At 42.5% G+C, this 16,224-nt stretch overlaps 2 protein-coding genes across 2 annotated transcripts; one reads left to right on the top strand and one right to left on the bottom strand.

Moving 5' to 3' along the window:
- Positions 1-165: 165 nt before the first annotated feature.
- tm2d3 (TM2 domain containing 3) lies at positions 166-4,455 on the top strand. The gene is made up of 6 exons (XM_026379114.1): positions 166-604; positions 1,092-1,193; positions 1,863-2,023; positions 2,297-2,471; positions 3,039-3,114; positions 3,244-4,455. The coding sequence occupies exons 1-6, from the start codon at positions 499-501 to the stop codon at positions 3,407-3,409; spliced, it is 786 nt and encodes a 261-aa protein (XP_026234899.1). The 5' UTR covers positions 166-498; the 3' UTR covers positions 3,410-4,455.
- A 3,204-nt stretch (positions 4,456-7,659) lies between these two features.
- larp6a (La ribonucleoprotein 6, translational regulator a) lies at positions 7,660-15,127 on the bottom strand. Its single transcript, XM_026379122.1, has 3 exons — positions 12,314-15,127; positions 10,383-10,581; positions 7,660-9,658 (listed from the first exon to the last, which is right to left on the bottom strand). Exons 1-3 carry the CDS (start codon positions 13,111-13,113, stop codon positions 8,561-8,563), a joined length of 2,097 nt encoding a protein of 698 aa, XP_026234907.1. The 5' UTR covers positions 13,114-15,127; the 3' UTR covers positions 7,660-8,560.
- Between the last annotated feature and the right edge of the window lie 1,097 nt (positions 15,128-16,224).

Below are 16,224 nucleotides of genomic sequence, written 5' to 3'. Positions count from 1 at the left end.
CAGAAAAAAAAACTTTAATAAGACTCAATGTTGTTTGTGTTTGGAGATTATAAACTGGATATACTCGCATACATACTATGGTGGATGTTAGTGGGCGTGGCCACACGAAGACCAGGAAGTTCTGCTGCTAGCTGTGGTGTGTTCACATGCGTGGGAAATACGACAGATATAAACTTCATGTAGTGTTGCACATTGTTTTGGTGATGTACTCTATTTTAACAACTAATTTCATTTTGACGTCACCATAAATGTGAATAATTCAGCTATAACATACTGGATAGAAAAAATGCCGGCGTAAAAAAAAACAGTAATTTAGCTATTTTCAGATTACTGTAAAATGTTTTTACTTTATTGCAATATATAATAAACTGAACGTCTTGTATTCAGACTCAGTTCTATCGCATGTTCATGGACAAATGCCTCTGATGAGCAGGGATCGCTGAAGTCATTTTACCCCTGCATAGCGTGAATGCAGCTCCGGTTTGCACTGAAGCAACAATGGCTACTATATGTCAGAGATGGAGACCGGACCGAGGACGGTGCCTCAAAACCTACGGAATTATCATCGTATTGTTTATGGACTTGGTCTCACAATGTGTGAACGGTAAGTTTATGAGGTCATTGACAGATTTACACAAAGCTTGTTCATGTACACACATGGCTAACGAATGCGTCGTTATCGTACTAGCCTTGCTGGTTAGCTAGCGTTAGCACACCTAGCTAGCTTGGTTAGCAATGACAACACAGGAACAGCTGCTTGTTCATCTAACAACAGCTCCATTTGGTGATTTGGATAGTGTGTAATTGACACTTTATGAGAAGTACCAGTTGTGCAACTCTGCCAATTTGTTAAAGTGTTAGGATGAAGCTAACGTTAGGTACTAACTTCAAGCTACCATCACATAGCTTTAGTGGATTTCTATTATTTAACGTTACTCAGTAACAAAGTGTTTGTCTCGTAATGCAGCAAATATTTCCACGATCAGCTCCATATATATCGTAGAAACTGTATGATGTTGTTTTAATCGCGGTCCACAGTAGGAGACTGAGCCTGGCTCTGGTCGTTTGAATCCTTTCTGGTTTCCTGTCAGGGTATCTGAGCTCTCCTCATGTTGGTCAGGAGCCTCCCTACACTAGAGATGCCCAGCACGGACCTTCCATCACCAGCCCTGCGGTCCTGGCTTCATCCTCAGGTAAACAAATCAATCAGTAATTTATTATTACAGCATATTATTAATGCCCACTCTTACTAGAACTAATTTCACAATGACAACATTTAATTAATATCCCAGGGATTCTGTCTTAATGTGCAGAATTATAGGTAATTATAACACTAATAGTAATAATAGTAGCCAAGGCCATTTCTCTGATTGCATTACTTACTGCAAGTACTTACTGTAGATGTCATGCAGTCAGTCGTTTATTTTCTCTCTGTCCAAAGGCTGATAAACTCTGAATTTGCTTTTTGTAAATATTGTCAGCCAGAAAAAAATATTTCTGTACCTAACTCTGTCAGAGATAGTATTGCCCTTGCTTTTTCTAAGCTTAAAAAAATGATTGAGCTTTTAACAAAATAACAACAATCTTCTTTTGCTGACAGCAGGTAGCATTAATAGAATAATTAGGAGTAAATGGCCTTGCTCAAGGACTCTTTAAAACATTTTTGTTGGGAACAAATTGTTAGTCATTTATGTCTTATTTCCTAATTTGGCAAGAAATTCAGAAAGTTGTAGTCTCACTTTTTTTTGCCACACACTATTCACCCTAGACATAAAGTGATCAAGTTAACTTGCACCAAAATTAGATTTTATTTCAGTAAGATATGATAGAAAGCCAGTAACTGTATATTTCCTGTTTTGTAGTGTCTCCTACGGATAATGAGAACTACACTTCCAAGTGTCCCAGTGGGGGTTTGTGTAAACGCCTACCAGCTGATTGCATTCAGTGCAATTACCAGTACAACTGCACTTATGGAAGACCAGCTAACTTCACTTGTCACACCAAAAAAGGGGTTCATTGTATAGTGAGTAGCCATTGATTTTGTGATTTCTGCTGTTCTAAGTGAAGACTGGAAGAGGTTTCTAAGTCTATACTTTGTTTAGCTTATTGATAAAAAGAGTCATATTGTTCTTGTAACATTTGTGCCAGCTCTGAAAAAGGAAGCAGTCTCAGTGCCTCTTCACAAATGTTGCCCAATAGACAAATAGTCGCTGGTTATAGAAGTAGTCATAACAAACATCAAGCTTCAACGTCAGAATCTTTTTTTAGTGATAACCAGATGTGTTTATATTTTCAGGGAGACTCAGGACAACAACAAACCAACTTCTCCCTTACCATCACCTGTCAGTTCTGCTGGCAGCTGAAGCCATCTGATTACCGCTGCTCAAACTCCACCAATTGCATGACAGTGTCCTGCCCACGCGAGCGCTACAATGCCACCTGTGATGTTTCTGACCATGTACATTGTTTAGGTATGGTTGAGGCCCTGCAGTAAAAGCTGCAGGGTTTTTGCAAGGCTCTTGTGTTCAACAAGACAAGTGCTATATACAACATGAAGTGCTTACAACATAAAGGGAAAATGGAAAAAATGAATGGGGAATATACTAAAAAAAAGCTGTTGATAGTTACTGTGGATGTAACAAGGTCATTTGTGAGAAATAAGATGAGTCAGTGAAGAGTTCTTTCCAAAAGCTGCTCTCAGTCACTTAATGAATAGTCTTCAAAGGGAATTCTTACTATCATTATGATAAGCCAGGTTTTTAGGATATTTTATGCTTTGATCTCTATCTCAGGTACATTGTTACAGACTGAATGAAAATTAAAATATAATATTTTACTGGACCACTCACCCTTTGCAGATGTTTGGTCAAATGTTGTGTCTTTAATATATTGTTAGATGTGTTGAGGGAAATATGTATATACTCTAAATTCTAGACATGCTATTTTGTCTTTCTTTAGTTTCAAGCTTATTTACTTTGGAAATGTTTTGGATCACAGTCACCTTACTAATATCCACTAAATGTCTTTTCCTTCTTTAGGTAAAAGACGTTTTCAGAAACGTTTGTTTTGCAACTGGACTGGAGGATACAAATGGTCAACAGCATTAGCACTCAGGTAAACCTGCCACCATTGGAGTTTAGATAGTTTTTTCAGTGATTCGCTAAAAATCTTTTTTTCAATTGGGATGTGTGCTCCAATAGCAGTTCTGACTGTATCTGTTTTTTCTGTGATCTCTTTCCACAGCATTACACTTGGTGGTTTTGGAGCAGATCGGTTTTATCTGGGCCAGTGGAGAGAAGGTCTGGGCAAACTGTTCAGCTTTGGAGGCCTGGGCATTTGGACTTTGATAGATGTGCTTCTAATAGGAGTTGGTTACGTGGGGCCTGCTGACGGTTCCCTCTACATTTAAAGAGAAGGTCTGGAGACATGGCCGAATGGTTTACATCCTCTTCTGCTTCACTCTCAAAGATCGAACATCTGAGATGCTGTGTTCTTAGCACGTTTGCCTGCTGAAGCTCCCTGTGCAGCATGTCCTCATCCCATCTGCTAACATACAGGAAGTGTTTTCCTCATCACACCAACGATGACTCTACCCACACAGCCGTCAGATCAATCCCAATCACTCTGCAGCTTCTGCAGATGGAGCTGTGCAGGAGGATGAGGAGCCAGTAATTACGTCTATCTGGTTGGTTTGATTTAATTGGTGGTCAGGCTCTACCATGCGGATATATAGATAGGTTCAGTTTCCTGTGGAGACGTGCTTTCACAGACCTTCTGTCAACTCTGAGCCGTGTGCTGCCCCTCCCAAATTGCAAGGTAAAAGCGTCAATGGGGGGTCAAATTGTAACCATAGCTACAGAGCTTTATATGGCGACAGCAGACTCAGTAGAGAAGCTGAAAGGTTTTTATATAATAAAACAAAACATGACAATACTGAAGATAATACATGTAAAGATGTTCCAGTAGATTAATTCAGCGGTTACTGTGTGTTGCAGTTTGTTGATCCTGCAACATGAGCAAATGACAACTGTAACAATGTTGGCCCCAAGAGCTACAGAAATGATACTTTGGCCTTTCAGAAGAACTGTAATTGCTGCCGTCACGTATCCTGATTTTTGAGAAATGCACAGATAATAATCTTTAACAGTATGAACATGATAAATATCGAAACACAACACAAATGCATTGCCCTAGCAAACTGCAGTCACTTGTGGTTTCTCTCTTAGGAAATGTCCTGTACATTCAGTTTGTAATGTTCCATGAATTTATCATCCCCTTGTAAAATAATATTATCTGTGTACTATCACTAAGATCTTTCCTTTAGACCATGCAGCATACATTGTTTCACCCCTCAGTTGATGTAAATATGGTTTCAGTATCAGGTCATTTTAATTTGTTGTAACACTGTAAATGTTATTTTTAAGTTGTGTAAATAAAAATGTGAAACACCTAGTCTACAAGAACCACGGCTAAATTATGTAATTAGTGACTTACTCTTACACTTACTGTGTAGTAGTTTTATTTAGTCATATTGTTTCAAGCCACAGTTTGGCCAGGTTTACGAATAACAGTCAATTGAAGAGGCTAAATACAATCTTGACTCCATGTTGAGAAACCATACATTGGAAGCCAATTTTACAGCTCTACAATTCATGAATTATAATAGAATTATCATCACCACTTGCTTTGTCAGTATTGTAGAGGATGTCAACCCTTTTTAAGGTTAGAGGTCAGCATCCTCTTAATACAGTGAACTTAAGCAGCACAGGTGCTTTGTTTGACAGAGCTGTGTGTTTGGACCTTCTGCTTGACTGCTGTTCTCCCTGCAGCCTCTGGTCCAAATCCAAAGCTCTATTATTAGCTGGGGTCGTTTTCCACAGATGTCTGTGCTCTGCCTCACATTAAACGCAGCGAGTGTGGCCTGAAGCCCATGCTCACCCAGAGGCATGTGACAGAAGGAGAGAGTGGGAAGGTAATGTACTGTATTGAGTAAGAAATACTCCTTTTCTGAACTGGTGCTGCTTTTAGAGCTGTGGAGCAAGGCAGCAGACTGCAGCACATGGCAACTCACATAAGTGTGACAGTTATACAGTTATTTAAGTAAATCACTTAAGCTGGGTTTGTCTAACAGCACTATGTAATGCCACAATTTATCTAGGTATCTCGTAATTGTGTTACATAATGTTAAGTAAAAAAAAAAAAAACCTTCCGAGTAGGTTCTTATTTTGTGTCGACTTTTCCAATTGGCTGCTTGTCTGAGGCCGTTGTAAATTTACTCCACCCTATTTCTAGTTCCTCAAATTTGACACAGCCCACTCACAGCCACTACAGCTCCCTCCCACAGACTGATGCAAGTGTGTGTCATGCAGTATAATCTGAGCTGAGGAGAAGACTGGAAATGCTCACCTACAGTATGTTCTCTGAATCCCGCCGTGTGGCTATGTACTAATGAAAAGGTTTAGACTGTTCACATGGTAATAGAATTTCAAATGCGTATTAGATTATGTTGGTTTAGCCCAAACACAACAGTGAATACACAGTAACATGACAAAGTATCACCTACAACACAACAAAGCTGGGAAGTTTCACTCTTACCTTTAATGTGACGACAATATCTTACTAATTATGTCTGGGTAAATAACTAAATGACTGCACTAAGTCACTTTTCATTCATACCTCACTGGCTACTGCCCAATTACAAATAATGACCAGAGTGATATCTAGCTTAGCTATTATCTCTCTTTTTGATCTTCCATTTGCTGTAAGTAATGATAATTATATAGAACTTCGCTGCGGCCAGTGTTGAATGAATGGTCACTGGGAATCAAACTAAAAATATTGTCTGTCGAAGACAGATGGTATCACGACTTCCTGATTTTGAATTGCTAATCACGCAAAGAGGAGAACAAAAGTTTATTCATCCCTCTATTACACAATCCCACTTAGTCTCATCACAGCTCTGGAGCCGTGGAGCATCGTTTCTGACCCTCCGTATCCAAAACTAACAAACAGATCGCATCCTGTCCATTATGCTCCCTCCTACAGGAGACAGCATTTCTAACAAAAAGTGTACGAGCAGAATGCTGCGACCACATGAATTCAAACATCTAACAACTCTATGAGCATCCAACTGTGTGCTCCTTTCTCTCAGTCTCGGATGGTTGCTAAGGAGCATTAGAGACCACCTGAGGACATGGCACATATAACAGTGAGTATAAAAAGTATTCTCCACCCTTGGACTTTTTCATTTTGTTGTCAGTGAATCACAATGGAGCAATCGGCTGAGAAGAGCATTTATTGATATAGTGGAAAGAAAAATCTGCAATGTGACCTAAATTAATGATTTAAAAAAATATCAACCACAAAACTATTGATTGGATGTGTGCATGCCATTAGTTAAAAATTGTGTAATGATGGCGTGATAAGAGATTTTAAAAATACATACACCCACTGTAAATGTGAAAAACCCTATAGCTGCTTCTCATTTTAATATCAAGTATCAACCTTGGCAACGATAGAAAACTTATATCCTCATTATTTCCATTACTCAAAAGCTGTCCAAAAAAAATTACTGATTGACAGCCAAGGGCATTAGTGAGGAGCCACCAAGATACCCGAGGACCTTCAAGGAGCCATAGTTTCTGAAACGGACACATTGTGTGTGACAAAGGTGCAAATGCTGTAAATGGCTCACATCTGGGGAAGTGTTTGTGAGGAGGCGTGTGGGAGACTATGACAACTAAAGGAAAGGCAGTTTTCTAAAACAGAGCCTTTTGTCCATTTCTTTGAGGCCCACTGTTCACTGTAACTCGTACTCAGCACTCGGTACATAAACACTATCCCTAGCATCAAGCCTGGAGGTGGCAGCTTCGCTGTTGGCATGCTGTTCCGTAGCGGGCTCTGAAAACCTTGTGAAAGGAAAGGTTAAGGCAGCAAAATATAGACCAGTCACAAAAGAAAAATCTTGTTGCAGTGTGCAAAAGAACTGTGTGAGATGCTTTATTTCCCAGCAAGAAAACAACCCCCCCCCCGAAACAAAAAGCCCAAAGCTAGACAGGAATGTGTTCAAAACAACAAAGACAGTGTCCAGAGACCAAACCTCAATCCAATCGAGAATCTGTGGAAAGACTTGAAAATTGCAGTTCACTCTATAAGCACAACAGAGCTCGGACAATAGATAAATGGCGGATGTCAAGATGTGCAGACCTGGCACAGACAAAGACGATTTGACGCTGTAATTGCAGTCATCAAATGTGCCCGTCACATACGTACTTTAAGTGAGGAGTTGGTTTTCTTGGTATTGCATACACTTGAATACAGCCAACTTAAATACCTCACCGGTAAAAAGGGTTTTGTCAAATTCCTCCTCGTCATACATGGCTAATAACGCTAATAACAGCTTATAAACCATCAACTCTTTTTTCATCCTCCCATCTGTGCAGCCCATTTTAAAACACACTAATGTGCCAGTCCTGCTTTCCAAGTCTGAAATCACTTGTACAGTCTTGGCAAGGCAACGCTCTCTCACTTAATCTTGCTTACATATTGAAATAAAAAAAAAAAAACTGAAAATAAGATCGGACTGTGGTTGTTGCAAACGATCACGGCCACCCTGAGATGTGTCACAAACAAAAGAAGAAAATGAGGCCAAATGCAATTTCAGTGATTTATTTGTACAATAGGAATTGCACTGTACAAATAGCCCAGCTCAGATGTAAAGGCAAGGACAAAAGAGTGCTTTTTCTGTCTGACCTGAACACCCCCCTCAAACCTTATTGTGAAATTAGACTGATGGAACCATATGCCCAGAAAGAAAATAAAAAAAATAAAAGTTAATAAAAGAAAACAAACAAAAAAAGAAAGCAGAAAAAAAAAAAAGAAGACGAAGAAGAAGAAGCTACTTGCCAAACAAATTAACATTTACAGGGCAAGAAGAGACCCTCTCTAACTAAGTGCCAAAGAAACATTGAAATACAATGAAATTAAAAAAGGCAAAAATAAAAACTAAAAAAATATCATGTCCAGGTTTAACCTTTATGGTAATGGAGCGATTATGGCCTCAGTTTAAAGAGCATGTAAAAATGGAACTCACAGTAGACAAATACAGGAAAGGCATATGGTGATATCTCTATCAGGCCCATGTGCCTATGCCTCTTACACCACTTACGCACATAAACACCATTCACAGACAATATGAGCTTTTACATCCAAAACAGACAGGAAAAAAAGACGGTTAAAAAAAAAAAAAAAAAAGAAATTCTCCCACCCACCCCTTAGAACAAGTTTCAACAGCAATGGAGGTGACGTGGTCCATTTCAATGGCATATGTAAAGGTTTCTCTCAAAGCAATACCCAACTTACATTCACTCAAATCTCCATTAGTCAAATCACTCAACTCAAAACATTGTATAAAAATAGAACGGACTGCAAACTGAACAAAAAATCTATCTACACAGTCTCAAGGGCGGGGTGGGGGCTGAGCGACACGGCCAGCAGCTCAAATTTCCAATATATCACTTTACATCTGGGGGCAAGGAATGCATAGGGATGTCCCAACATATCAAGTCTGAGTAGCAGCTGTCTTTCCCCTCTCTCCAACAGTGACACAGTGAAAGCCGCGGGTTCCGTCGGGGCCCCTTGGGAGCCTCATCACACCCGGAGGCAGGCCATCAGCATTCTGGATCTTTCTACCCATCATCGGGCTGCCGACCGGGCTGCTCTCCTGAGATGCCACCTGCTTACGCCGCTGAACCCAGGGGCTCCCTGAAGGGGTGAGGCTACTGTCTGACGAGTAGTCTGCCCAGCGGCGCCCGGGCTCTGGGCTCAGTCTGCCCTCGCTGGCTAAGGGAGACTTGTGGGAATGAGGAGATTTGCGCTGAGGACAGGGGCTGCCACGGGGGCTCGACCAGGGACTGTTACGTGGGGACATACTTGGACTCAGGTGATTGTTCTGGAAGCTGATGCCTGCAGTAGTCGGGCTGAGCTTGTTGCAGGATTGGGACTTTCTGGCCAGCCTAGGGGATGTAGGGGTGCTCTCAGTCTCTGAGGAGCTGCAGGCCGAGTCCTCCCCGTGGTACTGTAGCTCTCGTACTCTGCTGTTGAGCGAGCGACTTTTGCGCATCCCTCCCTCCTCACGTGGCCGTTCTTTGGGTACCTTCTTCTTGGGCGGCTTGGTGCCAATCAGGACCACTTTCAACCCCAGTGAACTGGCCCCTCCATCCTCGCTCCCCACAGCTTCATTGGCTTTAACGGCAGCCTCCACCTCCTCAAACTCCACGATTGCGCATTCCTCAGTGCCGAGCTGAGTGTAGCGGCCACTCAGCCTCTTCAGGTCAGCAGGCAGGTCCTTCCCCGGCTTCAGGACACGCACAGAGGCGATGGCACCGTATGTTCCAAACGCTTTCAGCAACAGCTTCATCAGCTGCTCCTGCTGGGTGGCACCTCCCTCGCTGCTTCCATTTTCCTTTGTGAGAGCGGCCAGTTCTGGCCACCTCTGCAGATCACTTAGCAGCAGCATGCGGCTGGGCAGTGATTCGCTGGCAAAGACTGGAACTGCAGATTTACGCCGTACTTTACGCCCCTCATCATTCAACTCAAGTATCTTTGAGTGTCGCAGAGCATACGCAGTTGTTCTCCAGTCACGAGTCAAGTGTTTCACCTGCAAAAAACAAAACAAAACAATGTTTGCGTTACATGGGTCAGAAGCTGAGTGGTTCAGGTGAGAAATCTCATAATATAGGTCACCAATTTGATCTCTACCTCCGTCCCTTCCTTTCACTTGTGCTTCCAGAATCAATAACTGTGCTGATGACGTATTCAACAGACTCCAATATCTGACTTCACTTGATGTTTAAAATGCGTCACAGCTCATTTTAGAATCCTTGTTTACTTTAAAAATGAGCATGTGCGCAAGGACTCACTTGTGGCATAAACAGAAAAAAAAAGATGAACTAAACACAAGCTAACAAATTTGCATGCACGAGCCTAAAGTAGCACCAGCTGTTGTGAATGAATGTGAGACGATCACTGCATCCCCAATCACCAGTCGTTGCGATTCAATTTCCACAAGCCTCTATGTCAGTGGGAATTAAATACGGCAAAGCTTGGAGCTTTTTCCAGGTTCCTATTTTTAGACTGCTTTTTCCTGTGTGATGCTTTCACTTCATTTGTAAATGTTAGTCAGTGTTTAAACATCAGGTCTGATTGTGGTTGTATTGTATCAGCTGACTAGTATGTCAGGAATATCAATGAGCCAACAGTGGGTTACTGTATTTAGCAGGTTTTGTGTACATTATACTAATACAAAGGCTTTGTTTGCAATTTCCAGCCACATATTGACAATAACTTCCTATGTGTGACAAGTGCTGTGCAGCCATGTTTACCTTTTTGAATGAAGTGAGCAACTTGACACTGACAAACCCGAGCTTGTTGCGTCTGACGTGTTTGAGCAGGAAGGCATCGTGCTCCAGGTTCTCATCGGACAAGTAGTACTCGATCTGAGTGACCAACTTCTGGATGAGCTCCGAATCCGGGGGCTGCCAGCTCTCCTCCTCCAGCTCACCTCCGCTGGTCCCGGCCCCGCTGCGCGTGTGGGAAGACAACATGAGACTCTTTCTGTAGAGCATCGCTCAAACAGCAGAATGTTACATCTTCTGAATTACCGACAACACAACTGTTACACATTTCACTTGAATACAATAAGCCGGAGGCTTACAAGTTGTTGGCAGGAATACACTGTCATCTAAGCACTGGACTGAAAAAGAGATGGACTGTTTGCTACACCCTGTTCAGAAGCTGCATTTCTTCTTGCCACTGTCACCATGTCTCAGTGCCAGACCTCGACATCACAGTGTCCCACCAATTCCAAAACTGCCAAGACCTCTCCATCTGAAGGGCAGAGTCACAAGCTCTCCCACACACACACACACACACACACTATGGTGGCTCATCACATCAACCTCACACAGTGTATAAGAACTGGTGCCAACACTGTGAGGTGGAGGTATTTAGGCACAATTTGATCTTTGACACCTAGGAGAAGCTGTAAAGCATCAGTCAGCACCGTCAGGTAGCCTTGCAGATTAGAGTGAGGGTCTGAATGAAATTTTGTGGATGACTCATCACCTCTTCCAGCCTCCTCCCTCACACACCCTCAGTCAACAGCTTTCCAGCAGACTGACCGCACAGCTGGCACAAGCTCACAGTTTATTCACATAGCAGTTACAACATGCTTACGCTTTCTTGTGTATGGTGTACACAAGAGGAAAAAAGACTTGGAGGCGCTGGATTTTATTTTTTCCCCAGAAGGCCGAGTTTACTTACACACTAATAAGTAGTGCATTTTGGGTCTCTGAAGGAATGTTGCAGCTCACACACACACACACACACACACACACATGCACAGACAGCTGACAATTTGCAAGTTTCTCTCCAAGTTGCATGCAAGCTTCCCATCATGCTTAGTCGTCTGAAAAGATAACCTGTGCAAAAAGCGTGCAAAGGTCTGCAAAAGTAACCTTTACGACCTGAAGGCCAGTAAGGGGTGACCTGCACACAGACTGAGACGCCTGGATGGTGAGAGTGGTGTATTTTCTCTTTTGGCCTTACTATCACTGACTCACTCTTTGCGCAAATAGTCGGAGTAGGGAACTTATAGGCCAGAGGATAAAAATAGCAGGCCATGACGCAGGGGAATTAGGTTAAAATGAAGGTGCCATCCTTTATCTCTCTCTCTCGGTGTCTGGTCTTAGAGAAATGCTGCCTACAGGTGTTTAGATGCCGCCTCACCCATGAGATAATAATATCCCTCTAGTACGCCTGTGAGGATTTACATTCCCTGTTCAAAGCACCTATTGTTCCCCCTCGCACATTGTGATGTTTACAGCCTTTTGTTGTCGCTGTGATTCACCTGTCTTGTGTTGAACAGCATCTTTCTGCACAACTGGCTTTCATACAGTGATACAACACAATCCAACTATACCCAAGCTGCTCATGGGCTGGCAATTCACCAGCTGAAGTTATGAGCCAAAACTGCATTAAAAAAAAAAAAAAAAAAAAAGCAGACGCAGAGATGGACTGGTGGGGTTGGACAGTCTATATAACCTTGACGTCATGAGGAAAAAGGTTTCACTCACCCTCCAACCTTACTCACTCCAGCATGTGCCTTTGTGTTTGGGGAACACACTTTAATCACATTAACTGAACAAAAACACATTTTAAAAAAGTGTTTCAGGTGCATGAGAACTGTTTGTCTACTTCAAGCCTTGTTGATAAAATATAAAAGCATTTCCAGAAACTGACAAATGGCTCAAACCTTGATTTGTCATGTCTTCCTATTTCGTCCTCACTACAGCTGCCTCCAAGGAAGTCAATATTATTGTGGGACACCTCCTCCGGTTCCTCGTCCTCCGCCGCCTGAATGGCCACTGTTATCGTCACCGTCCCCATCTCCTGCGAGTGCTGATCCACGGTGATTACCTCATCGATGCCCTGCTCCGCTGACGCATCTGAGGCGCACTCCGCTGGGTTCGGACTGGGGATCCCCGAGGAGCGGCTCATGTTCCTCGAATAAGTCAAGGTGCTTCCACAGTCTGCCCTCTCTTCCTGGGTTGTAGCAGCAGCAGCAGCAGCAGCAGCAGCAGCAGCAGCAGCGCCTCCTTGGAAGGTTTTAATCTTGCTCGACTCGAAAGCACAGACAGGATACGGGGCGCGTAAAGCTGCTCGAGGCTTCTTCGGGCTCCAGTGATGGCGGAGAAGGACCCAGGGGGCTCCGAGGACGCGCTCCACGGCTCGCCAGAGACCCCCGATCCAGATCCGACCCGGCAGAGGGCCCTGAGGAACAGCGGGGCTTGTAGCAGCCAGAGAGACGCAGCCTGGACCTGGTGAGACCGACGGGCAGCAGCCTCCTTGTGTTTCTAGTAGCGCTGCTGCTGCTACTGCTGCTACTTCCTCATATGTAAGAAGCTTTCTGCTTTTGAAACGAGCTCTCGGATTGGGCCGCGACAGCGTCTCTTCGCACTCATTCCCAACCCACAAGCAAAAGCTGACACAAAGCCAAGAAGGGGGCAAGAGGAAGGAGAGGCAGCGCATGAAGGCGTTCACCAAGGCGTGCATATTTCTTTGTCGTTTTTTTTCACACAGAGTGTCACGATTTCTCTGTTAAGACATGAACGCCCCGTTTACAAGTCTCTAAGTAGAGGCACACATTCACGTGTCCCATCCTAATTGGGAAAATGCCGTGCCAAGGACAACCCCTTCCCTAACGCTGCTAATTGGATAATTGGCTTTCCGTGCACGCAGGAGCAACTGGGACATGCACCTGAAGAAAGAGACAACACACGAGGAGTAGATATGATGATTGAGTTCAGGCGTTGAAAAGGTTGATTATTAATCCAACACGACTCATTCTGCCAGTGTCATGTTCTCTCTGTTTCTCTGTTTCTCTGTCTATAATATATAATATATATATCTATATGTTTTTTACAAAGACTAAAAAAGTCTAAACCTGACCTCATTTGCTCAGTAGTGGGGAAAAAAGGAAAGTAAACATGTTTTAGGTATCCACTGGGATCTCCAGAAGGAGTTCATTTCTAGAAGTACCGGTTTTACTTATGTTGATTTGGAGCACAAGAGCATATGTAGGTGTTCAGCAGGAATGATTATAATTACAGTAATTTCAGTACTTCTCTGCAGACTAATACCCCCTGACCCTTTTTGTAGCTTGTTGTTGGCCTCCGTCCTAATAACCCTGTAAATCACCCACACCAGCGTTGTTGGCTGTTACCAGCCCTGCATGAAATATCTTTACTCCTCCCCACTGTCAAGCCAGACTCGCAGCTGGTGGGCAGTCTGACTCATTCCCTGCACCACATGCCATACAGTGCTACAGTTTGTGTACAATGCAACATGGGGGTAGTGAGGGGTAAGCAAGAGACTGCCAACAAATAATCTGGAGGCATTTAGTTTCTTATCAGAAAAAAGTCCATTCATCAGTTCCAGGGCAAATAAACAGTTTTCAGGAATTTTCTAGCATCACAACTCAGGCTTTAATTTTCCTTGCCAAATTAGATTTGCCAACATTCAACCAGCAGGATTAAGATGAAAATCTGTGTGATGTTATCCAGGAAGCAATGATGGCACCTGTAAGTGGAACCTGCACATGGTATTGCACACCACTTCCACATGTCAGGCCATTGGTAACCATAAGTAAAGAAGTACATAAGTAACCAAAGTATTCTAGTAGCTTCAGACTGCTAACATGGCTATAGACTAGTTCTGTCCCTTTTACAAAAACACCCTAATTCGTGACATCAGCAGTTATGTGAGCAACAGAGGTTCAAAATGCAAGGGACCTCCCACCTCCATTCAGTCAAACATCCAGTTCTCCTTGAGGTAGCATAGATGTAAGAGTTGCATTGTTAAAACCTGCCTTACCACTTGCATAGGTGCAGTAATTGTTGCTTTAGGCAGGACACACAGAAGGCTAACAAAGCAGGAATCTACAACAATTTTAACAAATCATTTTTGAGCGCAGTCCTTTTCAGCCTCCCTCTTTTTGTATTTGCAAAGCAGATTGCTACATGGCAGATGGAAGTGGCCTCAACAACCAATCTGTTTTCCCCTTCATGTTTTGTTTCCTACTTTCATATTTGAGCCATAGGCTGCTGCAAAAAATGGAGGATGATTGTTGGGAAACCTGTGAGGAAATATTTACAACCCCCTTCTTTTGTAGCCAACACTGCAAATAGAGCAAGGCTTTGCTGTGTGTTACTGTAATTCACATAGATTTGAACTAAACAGAGATCTTGATTTATGATTCTTGATTTTCATTTTGTGCTGTATTGTTATCTGCAAGCTTATCACAGATCCGTTTGGACATTGACCTGGTTATTAAAGAAACCATTCATACTCATGTTATGGGGGGAAATGGAGCACACTAAACCTACTTGAACCTCGTACCTGTCATGTGTGAACACGTTACACTTAACCCAGTTGTTCTCTCTTAGCTAAAATCGCTCTTATGCACAGGGTGTTGCAAAAATAATAAAATGAAGCTTGAAATAATTAACCCAGAGCTGTCAAGTAATCTATTTTGCCTCTGGTTGTGACATGGCATAAATCTTTTCAGCTCCAGTTGGTAAACAAAAACAGAAAATGCTTGATAAATGGACTGACTGACAGCAAAAAAAAAAAAAAAAAAAAAAACTCTGTGCACCCTCTCCCTCTGTCTCTCACACACACATGCACTCACTCACTCACTGCCAGATGGTAGAAAGCAGCAGATTGACAGTATGCACATCACCTATTAATGTATTTCTACACTGATATTTTTAACAAGTGAATGTGTTTACAATTTATGTCACTGTTTCTACAGCTACATGTCCTCCATCACTCAAGGCAGAGGTCATGCTGTGCTGCTGCCAACAAATCAGCAATGCTGGCCCAGTTAACCTACACTATGTTTAATTTTGCTTCTATTTTTATGGTCCACATTTATGGTCCAAATGTTGTGTGTGGCAAACTTTTATTTACAAGGATTGCTTAACAAGACAATTCGGAGGGAAGAGGGTGAGAGAAGTAGTGTAAAAATAATGAATGAATACATACCAGAGACAAGGACAAGGACACTTGAGATGCAGATGAAAGGTGACAAATATAGTGACAAATATAGGAAGGTCACTTTTTGTTGTCTTTTGGTGAGCATCTAAGCTATACGAAACAAAGCTAAATAGTTTTATACATTTATATATGCACAGCTGGAATCTACATTGTACTCAGCCTGGCCTGTTATACAAACTGCTGATGATCACCTCCCATAATATGTGTCGGCTTGTACTTCATGAATAGGCTGTGACAGGCAGTGTGGGGGATGTCCCTTTGATGCATCTCAACTTGTGTTCTCTGAGCAACCACTTATTACTGCCAGACTAAAAAGCCTCAAAATATACTTCACAATCCATCTGATCATATTTTGTCTTCTGTGTGCTTACAGACTGAAATTGTTTGGTTTAGTCCACTGGACTGGTGTTGTAAATAGAGCAGAGAAGGAGCATTAAAAGTGTGGACACAGTAAGGGCAAGATACTCAGTCAGGGTACCTGGGTGTCTGATGATATAGTGAACATGAGGCTAATGGCGAAAAAGAATTTGCATAGAATAGATTTGAGATATCTGAGAAAGCAAGCAAGCGAGTCACTACAGTGGCTGAATGAGCAGAGCTATCATT

This window comes from Anabas testudineus, chromosome 3 (genome assembly GCF_900324465.2).
Source record: "Anabas testudineus chromosome 3, fAnaTes1.2, whole genome shotgun sequence".
Taxonomy (NCBI): domain Eukaryota; kingdom Metazoa; phylum Chordata; class Actinopteri; order Anabantiformes; family Anabantidae; genus Anabas; species Anabas testudineus.
This window is presented reverse-complemented; position numbering and strand designations above follow the sequence as displayed.

What these genes read in the sequence shown, in the direction of transcription:
- tm2d3 (XM_026379114.1), top strand. Translation starts at nt 499, where the DNA reads ATGGCTACTATATGTCAGAGATGGAGACCGGACCGAGGACGGTGCCTC. An exon ending in AAAAAGGGGTTCATTGTATA is followed by an intron (nt 2,024 to 2,296) that starts GTGAGTAGCCAT and finishes TTATATTTTCAG; the next exon opens with GGAGACTCAGGACAACAACA. An exon ending in TGACCATGTACATTGTTTAG is followed by an intron (nt 2,472 to 3,038) that starts GTATGGTTGAGG and finishes TTCCTTCTTTAG; the next exon opens with GTAAAAGACGTTTTCAGAAA.
- larp6a (XM_026379122.1), bottom strand. Translation starts at nt 13,113, where the DNA reads ATGCACGCCTTGGTGAACGCCTTCATGCGCTGCCTCTCCTTCCTCTTG. An exon ending in GGAAGACATGACAAATCAAG is followed by an intron (nt 10,582 to 12,313) that starts GTTTGAGCCATT and finishes CCACACGCGCAG; the next exon opens with CGGGGCCGGGACCAGCGGAG. An exon ending in TGCTCACTTCATTCAAAAAG is followed by an intron (nt 9,659 to 10,382) that starts GTAAACATGGCT and finishes TGTTTTTTGCAG; the next exon opens with GTGAAACACTTGACTCGTGA.